Source organism: Alligator mississippiensis, chromosome 2 (genome assembly GCF_030867095.1).
Source record: "Alligator mississippiensis isolate rAllMis1 chromosome 2, rAllMis1, whole genome shotgun sequence".
NCBI classification, from domain to species: domain Eukaryota; kingdom Metazoa; phylum Chordata; order Crocodylia; family Alligatoridae; genus Alligator; species Alligator mississippiensis.
The window spans coordinates 146,180,169-146,194,309 of record NC_081825.1 but is presented as its reverse complement, the minus strand read 5'-3'; the positions used below and the strand labels follow the sequence as shown (position 1 = coordinate 146,194,309).

General features: G+C 44.4%; 1 protein-coding gene across 4 annotated transcripts in view; it reads left to right on the top strand.

The window, feature by feature from the left end:
- TMEM150C (transmembrane protein 150C) overlaps positions 1-14,141 on the top strand; it is a 73,553-nt gene that overhangs the window by 21,576 nt on the left and 37,836 nt on the right. For all 4 annotated transcript variants that reach the window (XR_009459902.1, XM_006270998.4, XM_019483928.2 and 1 more), the window contains exons 3-6: positions 7,891-7,975; positions 9,100-9,153; positions 9,277-9,309; positions 9,424-9,491. Coding sequence is in view for 3 of the 4 variants with exons in the window: in XM_006270998.4 (XP_006271060.1) it covers positions 7,896-7,975; positions 9,100-9,153; positions 9,277-9,309; positions 9,424-9,491 (235 nt within the window). In the remaining variant the exon portion in view is untranslated. The remainder of the gene's footprint in view (positions 1-7,890; positions 7,976-9,099; positions 9,154-9,276; positions 9,310-9,423; positions 9,492-14,141) is intronic.

Sequence of the window (14,141 nt, the reverse complement as noted above, 5' to 3'; positions counted from 1 at the left end):
CGAAACCGACCCATCCACCACGACTCTCTGGGTGCGACCCTCTAGCCAATTCGCCACCCACCGGACTGTGTAGTCATCCAAGTCACAGCCTCTTAACTTGTTCACCAGTATGGGGTGGGATACCGTATCAAAGGCCTTCCTAAAGTCTAAGTATACGACATCCACCCCTCCTCCTTTGTCCAGGCGTTTCGTAACCTGGTCATAAAAAGAGACTAGATTAGTCAGGCATGATCTGCCTGCTACGAACCCGTGCTGGTTTCCCCTCAGCATAATTTGTCCTGCCGGGCTCTCGCAAATGTGAGCCTTGATAATTTTTTCAAAGACTTTGCCAAGGGTGGAGGTGAGACTGACTGGCCTATAGTTTCCCGGGTCCTCCTTCCTCCCCTTCTTGAAAATGGGGACCACATTGGCCCTTTTCCACTCCTCCGGGACTTGGCCCGTGCACCACGAGCGTTCAAATATTTCCGCCAGTGGCTGTGCAATGATGTCGGCCAGTGCCTTCAGTACCCTTGGATGGAGCTCATCCAGGCCTGCCGACTTAAATGCATCCAGTTCTTCCAAGTGACTCTGCACCATCTCAGGGTCTACGCTTGGTAGTCTGGCATCCTGCTGCTGCCTCTCTACAATCCCAGTGAGAGCCTTGTCTTGCCCCTCGCTTAGGAACACTGAGGCAAAGAACTCGTTGAGGAGTTCAGCCTTGTCCCCCCTGTCCATCAGCAATTGCTTCTGCCCATTTAGTAGGGGTCCTATTCCTCCCTGGGCCTTCCTTTTACTCCCTATATATCTAAAAAACAATTTCTTGTTATCCTTTACTTGGGATGCCATCCTCAGCTCCATGGTAGCTTTGGCCCGGCTAACTGCCTCCCTACAAGCACGAGCAGAGGAGGTATACTCCTCTTTGGTGATCTCTCCCTGTTTCCACTTTTTATGTGCCCCCCTTTTGGCCCGTAGGCTGCCCTGGATTTCTCTGGTCAGCCAAGGAAGCCTCCTGGCCCCTTTCCCTCTTTTTCCTCGCATTGGGATCGCCTCCCTTTGTGCCCAAAGGATCATTTCCTTAAGGCACAGCCACCCTTCCTGGGCTCCCATCTCTTCAAAACTCCTACTCTGCAGTGCGTCGTTGACTAATTGCCTGAGTTCATTGAAATCAGCTTTCCTAAAGTCTAGCACTTTCACCCTACTAGTTATCTTACCCACTCGACGTCTTATGAAGAATTCTATTATTTGGTGATCACTGTCCCCCAGATGACCACCGATCTGTAGGTCCCCTACCATATCATCCCCCGTTGCCAATACCAGGTCCAGTAAGGCATTCCCCCTAGTGGGACCGTGTACCTCCTGCGTCAGGTGGAGGTCCTGTACACAGGATAGGAACCTGCGTGAATGGTGGGACTTTGCTGTCTGCGTCTCCCAGCAGATGTCTGGGTAGTTTAGGTCCCCCATGACTACCGCCTCCTTAGCTTTTATGGTCTCCGAGAGCTGCCTCAGGAGCCCCAAATCTAGTTTTTCCCCTTGGTGTGGGGGTCTGTAGCAGACCCCTACCACCAAATCCCTTTCTCCTTGCCCCCCATGTAACTTAACCCACAATCCTTCTACTTCCTCATCCTTCAATTCCGTCTTGATGAGGGTCAATGTATATTGCTCATTGACATAGAGCGCAACCCCTCCCTCTCTAATGAACCCATGTTGGTTGCCCCTAAGCATAATCTCCCCTGCTGGCCCCTTGCAGACATGTGCCAGGATAATTCTCTCAAAAAGCTTATGCAGGACTGAGGTAAGACTACATGGCCTATAGTTTCCTGGGTCTTCCTTCCTCCCTTTTATGAAAGTGGGAACCACACTGGCCCTTTTCCAGTCCTCTGGCACCACGCCAGGACACCACAAGTGCTTGTAAAGCCATGCCAGGGGTCCCGCAATGACCTCTGCTAATTCTCTCAGCACCCTGGGGTGGAGGTCATCAGGACCAGCTGATTTTAAATATGTCCAGTTCCTCCAGAAGTTCCCTGACTAGATCCTCACTGACCCTAGGCCTGGGTGCGCTTCCCCTGGGGCCTACGGAGGTCCCGGTGTGGGGTGTGACCTGGTCCCTGCTCAGGAAAATGGAGGCAAAGAAATTGTTAAATAGGTTAGCTTTGTCGTCTGGTGTGACAACCAGATTTCCTAGCATGTCTTGCAGAGGCCCCACATTACCCGGTACCTTCTCTTTACCACCTGTGTATTTAAAAAAGGATTTCTTGTTGTCCTTGATCCGGGTAGCTAGTCCCAGTTCTATCTCCGCCTTGGCCTTCCTGACCACCCCCCTGCAGACCCGAGCAACCAAGGTATAGTCCTCCCTGGTGATGGCCCCTCCCTTCCATTGGATATACGCCTCCCTTTTAGCCAGGAGACATTCCCATATGCTTTTGGTGAGCCATGGGGGCTTTTGTACCCTCTTGCCCCCTTTGATCCATGTTGGGATTACCTCCCTTTGGGCTTGGAGGATCGTCTCCTTAAGGAATGACCACTCTTCTTGGACCCCCGAGTCCTCTCCCCTCCGGGACCTCAGTGCCTCCCTTACTATTCTCCTTACCTTGTTGAAGTCCGCCCTCCTGAAGTCCAGGGCTGCTGCCACTGTGGTTTTGGGGGGGGGGGGGGATACATTTGAGACAATCCTCCAAACATTAGATTGTAGACATGGAAAATTATAACGTATATATTTTTTTCAGGTCTAGAGTCTAATTAGTGGGGAGGTTATCAAATTCAAAGTTGCCTTGGATATGGGTAAATACAGTACCTTTCTAAGAAGCTGTGTTTTTCTGACTGTCCTGGTCTTTACATTGTTACCTCCAGTTATTCTTTAACTTGGTGAGTGGCCTAAGTTGCCAACATCTTCAGTGGGAATTGCAAGAGTTTGGGCCTCTGAAATTGAAGCTGCTTGTCTTTGCTGGTAGAATCCTTCACACCTAGGCAGCCACTTCAAGTGCACATCTATCCATTTCTGTCTCCAATTACTAGTCCCCTGAGCTGCTTGTTCCTGCAGAATTGATTGCTTGCTATTAGGGGAATCCCTGACATTTCCCTGCTTTGAACAAATACCCTTCCCTTTCCACTGGTCACTCTGCGAACAGGAAATAAATGTTGTGGTGCCATTTGCATTGTACTTCAAAGGGCCCCACTTTTTTGACTGTTTGGAACTCATTGTTATTAGAGACAAATTTTCCAAAGTACTTTGTGTCTAGCAGTTCCCCAGAATTGTATGGGGAGAGAGCGTCTGTTGGCACCCAATGTACTGGCTTCTTGAAAATCTGTCCCCTAGTGAGTGCCTGTCCAGATTTTTATGAGCAGTGCTGTTCCAGTTCAGTGCATGTGTAAATGGATGTGATTATAGGAATCCTGATGTTGTTTAACTTCTGCAGAGAACAGTGTACTTTTTACAAACTGAAGTAAGAATATTCCTCAATATGCAAAGCTGGCTTCCCATAGGAATCCCACCTTTTGATCTAGTCTATTTATTTAATATAGACAATTTTGAATACCATTTCTTATTAGCATCAATAAAAGCTGAAGCATGCATGGTATAGTGAATATAAAACAGGTGGCCATTTGCTATGGGCTAGAAGCCAGTGGAAATTTATCCACTGACTTGGATTTTTGTTCAAGCCCAAGTGTGAAAATGTGGAGCAAGGAGATGGATGACAAGACACCATGCTTTTTTAGTATTCCTTTAAACTTCTCTTGGGTAAGAATTTATTTCCACAGGAAAGGTTCTTTTACCTCCCTCCCTAGGGGGTAGGTTCTAGGGGTTAGGTCATAGAATGAACAGCCAACAGCTTCTAAAGCAGCCTCAGCTGCTTTATGACTTTGGGAAAGTCATGTGGCCCCTTTTAGTTTCCCTAGCTGTAAAATGGACAAAGCCAAATTAGTTTGTGGAGCATTGTATTCCTTGGCTGGCATATGCACTGAAAATCCTATGAACAATTGCAAAGCATTGATCATTTACTGGTATTTCTGTTATATCAGCAGACATTGTGCCTTTTAAGGGAGCAGCACAAATGATAACGAATGATATTTTCTGACCTAAAACAATTATGCTATCCCATTTTAGGCAAAATTACCAGCTGGAGAACGTTTGGAACATGGAGAATAAAGAAACATATTAACAGTAATTACATTAGACTTGGAAGTGATGGATGAATGAATGGGGGATGGCATGCCTCCACCTGCTCTGTAACAGTGGGGAAGGGAGTGAAGCAGTAAATTACTATGGTCTTGCAGCAGAGAGCATGCATGTGGTGTGTGTTGCCACATCAAAAGCTGGCATGGTCAGAGCAGCATTGTAAATTTGCCAGCTGCAGAGTGGAATTGACTCTTGTCACTACTAAGTGTCTCTAGATACCAAAGTAGAGACACCAGCTATGCTTATGGTTGCTGCCATTTACTTGTGGGCTGCAGGAAAAAAAGAAAGAGAATCAATTCCCATAGCATCTGTAGCTGGTACAGCAGGGAATGAGATGGGAAGGAACATTGTAGCATTCTTAGTGTGCCCTTTGAAATGGGCAGATAAGAACCTGATGGCATTTAACACCGAAAAATGCAAGGTTCTCCACCTTGGGAGGAAAAACCCACAGCATGCTTATAGGCTTGGTAGTGCTACACTGGCTAGCACTTTGGATGAAAGGGACTTGGGGGTCATGATTGATCACAAGATGAACATGAGCCTTCAATGTGATGCTGCAGATAGTAAAGCAAGCAAAACATTGGCTTGCATCCATAGGTTCTTCTCAAGCAAATCTCAGGACATCATTCTCCCATTGTACTCTGCCTTTGTGAGGCCACAGCTGGAGTACTGCATCCAGTTTTAGGCTCCACAATTCAAAAAGGATGTGGAGAAGCTTGAGAGAGGCCAGAGGAGAGCCATGTGGATGATCAGAGGTCAGGAAAACAGAACTTTGATGAGAGGCTGAGAGCTATGGTACTCTTCAGCCAGGAAAAGCACAGGCTCAGGGGTGATCTGGTGGCCACCTATAAGTTCATCAGGGGTGTTTACCTGGATCTGGAGGAACATCTGTTCACCAGAGGCGCTCCAAGGGATGATGAGAGCAAATGGTCACAAACTCCTCCATGACCATTTCAGGCTGGACATAAGGAAGAACTTTTTTATTGTCCAAGCCCCCAAGGTTTGGAATAGACGGTTGCCAGAGGTGGTTCAAACACCTACTTTGAACGCCTTCAAGAGACATATGGATGCTTATCTTGCTGGGATCCTATGACCCCTTCTGACTTCCTGCCCTTTGGGCAGGGGGCTCGACTCGATGACCTTCTGAGGTCCCTTCCAGCCCTAATGCCTATGAGTCTTTGTGGAAGCAGATTAATAGGACTCTTACATCTCTTGTTTATATCTACAGTTTGTCTTTATAGAAGCTTCCTGCTGTATAGTTATTAGTGCTTTGTACAGTGAGCTTTGTGCTTTGAGTGCATAGCCTGGCCCTAGGGACTGAAAAAAGGCTATGTACTTACCCATACTAAATGAGCATTGTTCATATTGGGCACGTCCCCACTAGCGTGTATGTGCATTTCCTGGGGAAAAGTAACTGCAGCACGTACACGTGCCTCTATTTGTCCCCAGGCACAGCACAGCATGCACGCTCTGGCGTGCAGCAAATTGTCCTGGGTGGGGTAGGGAAGTCTGGGGCCGGCATCTGCTCTCCCAGGGCAGTAGTGGCAATCTGGGTGTTTGGCTTGGGTGCTGACCCAGCCTGTAATAGCTGACAAAAACTCCCTAAGTAGCCCTCCAGCACAAATAGTTGCCCATCTTTGATATAGATGGACCCTGTGAATCTAAGAGTTGTCTTATTTTTTTATCTTGTGGGTTTTGTCTGCCTCAGTCTTAAGGATGGCTCCTCACTGCTCTGTGGTTTTGCTGTTGCACAGATTGACACGTGAGACTGTGTTCCAGTGTGAAACTGGCATGCCTCTCACTGGACACTGTGCATTGCCCCACTTCCAGCTGCCTCTTTGAGCTTCTGACCCATCTTGCATGCAGAGAGATGCAAAAAATATAGCTAGGCGCAATCACAGAAGCACCAGTGTTTTCTTTATTTTGTCATCAAGTAAGAGCAGGACTGTGACAGCAGTGCAGAGGAGTAAGAGGGTGCATTGCAGGTAAATGTTGCCTCTGGGGGGACACTCCCTCATGGGAAATGTGGAGAAGCTTAGAGTGGGTGTAGTCTGGTTTAATCCTTCCTCAGGGTCAGGGTAAGTGCAGCTGAGCTGGCTCCACAGTAGAAGAAACTTGGAATTGATTCTTCTGCAGAAAGATGGAACTGAGGAGGGAATCATGGGGCATCTATACACATGCTTCGAGGTGGGGTGAGGGCGCTTTAATTAAAGCGCCCGCAGCGTCACATGTATTCAGCATCCCCCGCTTCAAATTGGTGTTGGGGGTGCTTTAACTAAAGCATATTTGAGCCATTTTGAAATGTGGGGATTCTGAATACACATGATGCAGAGACTGCTGGAGCATGCTAATTAGCATGCTTCGGCAGACTTGATTAATCGAGTCTGCTCCAGCGCATGCTACTAGTAGTTTGTATAGGTGAATGTGATTCTCCTAGCTAGAATTAGGAATATGTAATTTGGGTCGTTGGGCTCTGTTCTGTGCTAGATTAATTTAGACCAGTGGTCACCAACCACTGGATCTTGATCCACCGGTAGATCTTGGAGTCGATCTGAGGCTGGGGTGGGGGGGGCTGAGTGCCCATGTGTGTGCATGCATAGGCCCCAGCCCAGCAGGTCATTTTGTCGGTGGGGAAGGGGCAGGGGCTAGATTGAGGCCTCTACGGTGAGGGACAGAGGCAGGGACAGGGGTAAATTGAGTGGGGCCTTGGATGGGTGAGTCTTACCTGCTGGGGAGGCATGCCCCTAAATAATTTTTTCTACCTCAATCTGCCACCCCCCTTCCCTCCCCACAGACTTATGTGCTGAGTGGTGAGGGGAAGGGGGTGCTATGGTGGTAGCACACGGTAGATCTTGGGTTGCTTTTAAATGCCAAAGGTGATCTTCTACTTAAAAGGAGACCACTGCCTTAGACAGATCACTGAAAGACAGAGGGTGAAAAATATGTGTTCCTAAAATCCTTATGGCCTCTTGAAAATTTTTCCCCTCAGTGACTTTTCTTAGCATGCTGCTTTTGCACAATGAAGATGTTATCTGTTATATGGAAACCTCAGCTTTCTGAGTTATGATTGTGAAATGCTTTTGGTTTCTAGGCTGACCCTAGAATCAGTTTCCTTGACCTTTCCCTCCATTTAACAATACCCTTATTTTTTCACACACTTTTTTCACCTCCTTTTGTCATATAATAAGCATTTTATTTCGTCATATAATAAGCATCTTGTTTTTGAAAGGCAGAATTAAAAAAATAGATCTTTTCTTGTAGTAGGTAACTGAATAGCAGCAGCTAGGGAGCCAAACCTGCTCAATGTTTTACTCTCTGTGTATTGCTGCAGATTTTACTTTCCATTCTCCTGTAATTAGCAGAACTTGCTCTTACTGTATTTCTTGTGTATAATGCACACTAATATCCTATAGCTGGTTTGTTTGGTTTTTGTTTTGTTTTGTTTTTAAGGCAATGGTGCATGTTGTATGTGAGAAAATGTTATCTCCTTATGCAAATTCCACTGCTAGGTTTTAAGGGAATTCTTTTGGAACGTGGCTGCTGTTTGGCACAAATGAGGCTGGTTGGGATCATTATACTGCTGGATTTCAAGTGATGCTGTGCTTACAGAAGCAAACTTATATTGTATTTTTGAAATGGGGAAGTATGTGGCATCCCCAGTAAGTTGCATCTGTGTCATCTTCCCTTTGTTTTACTTTATACTTTTTTTTTTTTTTTATCCCCCACTCTGTTTCTAGCCAGCATGGATGGGAAGAAATGCAGTGTGTGGATGTTTTTACCACTTGTGTTCACCCTGTTCACTTCAGCCGGGTTATGGATAGTGTAAGTTACCTTCTGCTGTGTGTGTTAAATTGTGCATTTTTGTGGTGTGGAATACATGTTAATAGAGAGATTTTAATGGGCCTGTCCCTCCCTAGTTACAGAGGGATGGCTAACACCTTGTAATCTGCCTTTTATAGAGGGCAGCTTGCAACTGTGCCCTCCCAAGACCAGGATGGGGACCAGTTTATTGCTTACAAGCTTGTATTTTGGTCCCTGATTCCCACTTCTTCCACAGGAAAAAGCCTTACCAGACCCTTTTCAATTCGGAGAGATTAAAGGGTCTCCTGGTTCAATTCAGATTCCAAGATTCGGCCACCAAATCAGGCTGAATCTCTGCCAAATCAAATCAGGGACTGAAGCTTTGCACAGCCCTACTGTCCACATGCCATGCCATCAGGTCAGTGTCCTACATGCAAGGGTGGTGGCACATGAGTTGGGAGCCGTCTGGAAAAGATAGGAAAAAATACAAGCCCCTCCTCCTCCCTCCCTCCCCCCCCCCCCCAAAAAAAAGAAGCAAAAACCACATGCCAAAAACCCTGCCTTTCCCCACAACTTCCCAGAGCACTTCCTTGACAACTAAAACCCTAGTTCAGTAATACACTTAAGCATGGATTTAAGGGCTTTTTTGAATCTGGTCCAAAGTGTTGAGGATTAAAAGCTTGCTCTGTCATGGGTAAAGAAATTGTAATACTGTACATGGGGTTATATTGGCAACTTGCCAAGTGTATCAAGGGATGATCTCTTCTGTAGATCTTTAACCAAAGTAAATGTACACAAAACCAAACAGTTGTCTGGGCTGAGATCTTCCTGAGGAGACAAATGGGAGCTGCCATTAGTGGGTCCTCATGAGTAAAAAGCACTTGCAGTTGATTGATCTCTGTGCTCATCCAGAGTGGGGGGGTTGTAGGGTATACCTTAAGAACCCATGAGCTGCCTTGGACGAGCTTTTCCTATCTATGCTTGGCTAGAACCTGTGGATTTCATGTACTGAATGTTATCCTGAAGTACCTAAGCACATGCTCAAGAACTTTCTATTTCTAAAATTGGGGCCTGAATGAATTTTAAAGCAAGTGTCTTGCTCTTATTTTTGCATGTGATTTTTTTTTTTCTTTCTTTTTTGTCAGATACTTCATAGCAGTGGAAGATAACAAAATTCTCCCATTAAACCTGCCAGATAGGTAAGAGTTTACTGGCTTTTTTTTTTTTTGTTTCTAAATCAGTAATATCTTGTAAACATATTTTCAAAGATGCACAAAAGAGCAAAATCTTTAACTCTGACTCCTGTTTTTTATGTCACTTAGGAAACCTGGTTCCAAAAGTCCACCATATATAAGGTAACTTCCTAGTTAACCTCTCCCTCCCCAGTTAACCATTCTGATGAATGGGTGCTGTTTATTTCTCTCTCTTACCAACTTAGAGTTACAATGACACACTTTATATTTTTGAAGTATCGCAGGTGATGCCCCTCCTGCAAGCTGTGTCTTTAGCCAAGTCATGAATATGGCTGCATTTCTAGGTAGGAACTACATGGAGAATGGTTGTCTTTTTTTCTCTCTCAATTCACTTCAAAGACTTTTTCGACCATAAGTAAAATCCAGTAAATGTTCCTGTCATAGATGATTTGAAACCCGTTAAAGAGCTGTTGCTAACTGCTAATGAAGGCAGTAATTATTTGTAACAAGACAGAACAAAACTGGATGCTTTTCAACTTCGTAGTGTCCATTTTATTTTTTTTATTATTCCATCCTGGCCTTGAGTCTTTTGGTTGCATGGCGCATTATTTTGTTGTTGTTGTTGTTTTCTCCAATAACATACTGCATGAGAACATGGTGTATTGAGTTGTTGTATATGAGAAAATATTGCTTGTGATTTTGTTTTTCCCCCAACCCCTTTAGTAAAAATCTGAAGGTTTGTGGGTTCCCTCTAAAATGAGTGTTCAGGAAGGAAACTTCAAATTGACCATGACTGTGAAGTACACTGGAAGAATGCAATATTTGAAAAAAAAAAAAAATGCTTGCCACAGAAACTAAGCATTTTTTTGACCCAGTATAGACAAAATGAATGTACTGATTTGCCGTTTCTTAGGTGATCTTCTATCTCTGCCCCATAGGTAATGTACCTACCTAACTTATGGGAGCATAGCTTATAGTTCCACACTTAAGACTTGAGTTGAATTGGGCACTTTAAACATTGATTCAATTACATTGTTATATTTTAAGAGCACAGTGTATCCTTTTGAAACTCCAAGAAAATCAGAGCCAGGTTTACACACAAAATAAATTGGCACTGGTTAAGGTATGGAAATAGTGTCAAGGCACTGAAACAACTTTGCCCTCCCCACTACTGGCATAATAGAGAGGTGTGGAATTTGAGGTCTTCCAAAATCAGTTTGAATTGCATATTCAGGCAGTCCTCAGACTTACGACACAATTGGTTCCTGAGAACCGTGTCTTAAGTCAAAGCGTTGCAACTCGGAACTGATTTTTCCCATAGGAAACAATTTTATACATGTGGGATTGGTTCCTGAACCAAGGCCTGATACCCTGTTTTCACCAAAAATACCCCAGAATTTTGTACTCAATCAATTATAGGTGAGTAACATAGCTACATTAATGTATTTATATTGTAAATAGCAATCATATTGATTTGGAAGGACTTCTTTGAGGTGACTTGGCTGGACTTTTTGAAGGGCTCCTGGCTGGACTTTTTCAAGGGTTGTTGGCTGGAGTCTTCTCAGGAGTCTGGACTGCAGGTTTTTCTGGAGCCTTGTCTGCTTTCTTAAAGTGTCCAAGGAAGTTTGGACAGATGGGAGATGGGTGGCACATCAAGCACTGTAAAGTTGAACCTGACATCAGAAAGTTGAAACAGGTTGTCAGTTTATAAAAGTTTTAAGTTTGAAATGTTGTAACTCGAAACATTTTAAGTTGAGGACTGCCTGTATTTGAAACATATCAATCATAATATTACTTAGAGAGTGCTTTGGATAGATGGAGGTACATCCTGGAAAGGTAGGGTCTTTCTGTCAGCGTGGAGAAACAATGCATGTATCATGCACAATTTCAGGCAATAGTGAGAGGAATATACGCATGGCAGAGAATGAGCAGCACATATCTGGGGTCCACTGTGCGGGGAAAATGGAAAGACATGGGGAAATTCAAGAGTATAATAAAGTGTGACTGAAGTGGAGCGGAGCTAGTGGAGTGGCTTGTGACAAGAAAATTTAAAATTAGTCTGAAGGTGAAATTTGCAAGACGGTGATGAGGCCAGGGCTGTTGCATGGATCAGAATGTTGAACAGTGAAGAAAGTTGCCCATGATAGAGGTGGCAGAGATGAGACAGATGTATGATTTTGTGAGGAGACAGATCTACCTGCTGAGGTAGATTTATAGATTTAACAAGAACAATCCTTTAGGAAACAAGGAGGTGCCACAGCAAGCAGAGGTGGGGTGGAGGACATCAGTAGAGGAATATCTGAGCTAGAGCAGACTGAAATGGGTTGGGCATGTACCTAGAAGTCCTGAAGAGTATGTGGGAAAGAGAGTTCAGGCCATGAGTCAGGGATAGGAGAAAGAGAGGAAAACCTAAGAAGATGCAGCAGGAGTATGTAAAGCAAGACCTGTGAACATCTAGCATTTCAGAAGACAGTGATGGGCTAAAGTTTGTGGAGTATAGTGACAAGGAAAGTGGACCCTATCTAGTGGGGGGTGTCATGACCCAAAGGTCTGATTTTGTGTGTGCTTCGGCACTAGAATTATCCCCGTGGGATTACAGCTTCATTGCACAGTGGAGTTTTGCTGCACAGAGAACCCGCGTGCAAAGGAGAGAGTTCCCGCCACTTTGCAGCTGTCTTTGCAGGCTGCATTTTCTTTGCAGCACAGAAATGCACAGTGCAAAGAGTTCCCACTCTTCGAATGCAAATTTGTATCCTGCTATTGGTTAGTGCTAAATTATTCCCACGTGGCGGCTAGCGATTGGCCTGCTAGCCATATAAGAGGCTTGAGCAGTTTCTGCCCAAGCCAAAGAGGACTCCACATCCATCTTGTGGGGACTCTGGGTGCGTGGCAGGGTAACAGAAACCCTGTGTGTTATTCAGAGGAGTTTGGCAGCCTGATCCACCGCCCACCTCTTCCCGTCTTCGAGCGGTAACCTTTCATAAGACGTATCGACGAGTTTTGAGGTGCGCTTGTCCTGGACATCCGGAGTTCTGTCTGCGTGGAGCCTAGCAAACTCCGCGTGATTGTTCATGTTCTTTCTGTTTGTAACCGCAACTCAAGCAAGTTTTCAGCCTGCACCGCGACCATCTCTGTGTAAGTAAACAATCTTAAAATCAACCATTAAGCGTTTTGTGCCTAATTCTAACCCAGCGCCCACCCTCTCCGACCCGGCGTGCCCGGGCTGCCGGCCACAGCCCGCGTGCAGCGCGACCAGGGCCGCGGGTTTGCACCCGGCCCGCACAGGGGGGAAATGTTTGGAAGGAAAAGAACATGATTACTTCACAGTGTTAGTTCAGGGCAGAGTTAAAAAGGTTTGGGTGTCCTCATTTTGTATTTCTACACCTTAATATGTATGGCTTTGCTTTAAGTTTAACCTTATCGCTTAATTTCCTGGAAGTTTAACAGTTGGTTTTGTATAATTGAAATGTAATGTGTCCCTATAAAGTACCATACAATATTACATGTTGGTCACAACCTTCACTCTGTACTAATGCATGTTTTGTCTGGGATCATATCTGTTTATATACATTCACACATTATGTATAACATTTGGTCAGAACCTGAGCTGCTCTAAATCAGCCTAGCTCCACCGGAGCGACACTAGTTTATACAAAGATGATTGTGCACATAATGTGACGTGTAACTGACACACAGAGTTCAATACACTTTTCTAGGTGCCATGGCAGTTTCTGCCCTGAAAAGTCAAATGCAGCAATATGCAGGTAGCAAAAAATTTTAGGTTATGCTGCAATGTTTGGTACTAGAAAATGTGTAATTGCCTGCTGAACTGCTTCACCTCAAATGCCTACTCCAGCAATGAGATTGGTTACAGTCGCAATAGAATCGCTGGGCTTCCTCAGGTGTGCAGGAGTCTGTCTGTGTGGACTCTGGATCATCGATTTATATTATTGATGTGAGAAGGAATGCAAACTTCCTGCTTGAGCAGTGCAGGGAAAAGCCAAGGCAATTGGGTTTTGAAGCTAAAATGCAGTTTTTCTCTTTGAATCTCCCCTGTATTACAGGGAAGACTATAGCTGGGGAATCTTATGGCTGGAAATGCAGTAAAAGGAAGTTTATGATGCCTGTGGGCATTTAATGTACTCAGGTAATACAGAGCTTATTAGAGCAGGCTGAAAGCTTCCGTTTGTTTGTTTGTTTGTTTATTTATATAGAGGGGGAGAGGGAGCGATCATTGGGTTAGTCCCAATAAGAACGTGATTCTCCTTGTAGGTGAGCTCATGTAATCTTACTGCTGATACAACTAAGACCAGGATGAAAAAAATAGTTTTGGGGGGGGGGAACCCAAAATTTGTTTTTAAGAGATTTAAAATTGGCCTTTTTGTAACTTATTTTCATAGAGGTTTTATTAGTCTTTCTTGTACTTTGATTATTTTTACTTACAATAACACTTTTTTTTTTTTTGATAAATCAAAATTTCTATAACTGTTTCAATAAAAGTTACTATTTTAAGATTGCTGTGTAAATGTTCCTAAAAATAAGTCAATAAGGACAATTTTATGAAGGGCTTCCTGTTTGGAAAAAGCTGCTTTTTCCCATGGAAAATGTTTTTATTTGGTTGGGCGGGGGGGCTGGCACAGGTCCAAGGCATAAAAGGTATAAAAATAGTATCAAGCCAAATATCCATCCCAGAATATGCTCCTTTTCAGTCAGTGTCAGAGTCCCACTGTGGTCACTCTTCAGGAGTACTGCTTTTACCTAGCTTTCTGTCTTATTCCATACAACACATACTAGGCCATGTAGTAATATTCCAGCTGAAATTCTGTTCATCTCCAATTGCTTCATTGTTGCCAGTTTCAGGATAGGAGTGCCTTTGATAGTTCTTGAAGGAAACTTATATTACTTTTCTTTTTTTTTTTTTTGATTAGCCTGAAGAAAAGATGAGGGATCTTAGGATGCTCATTTCAGTATGTTCACAGAGCTTGGTCCTGGGA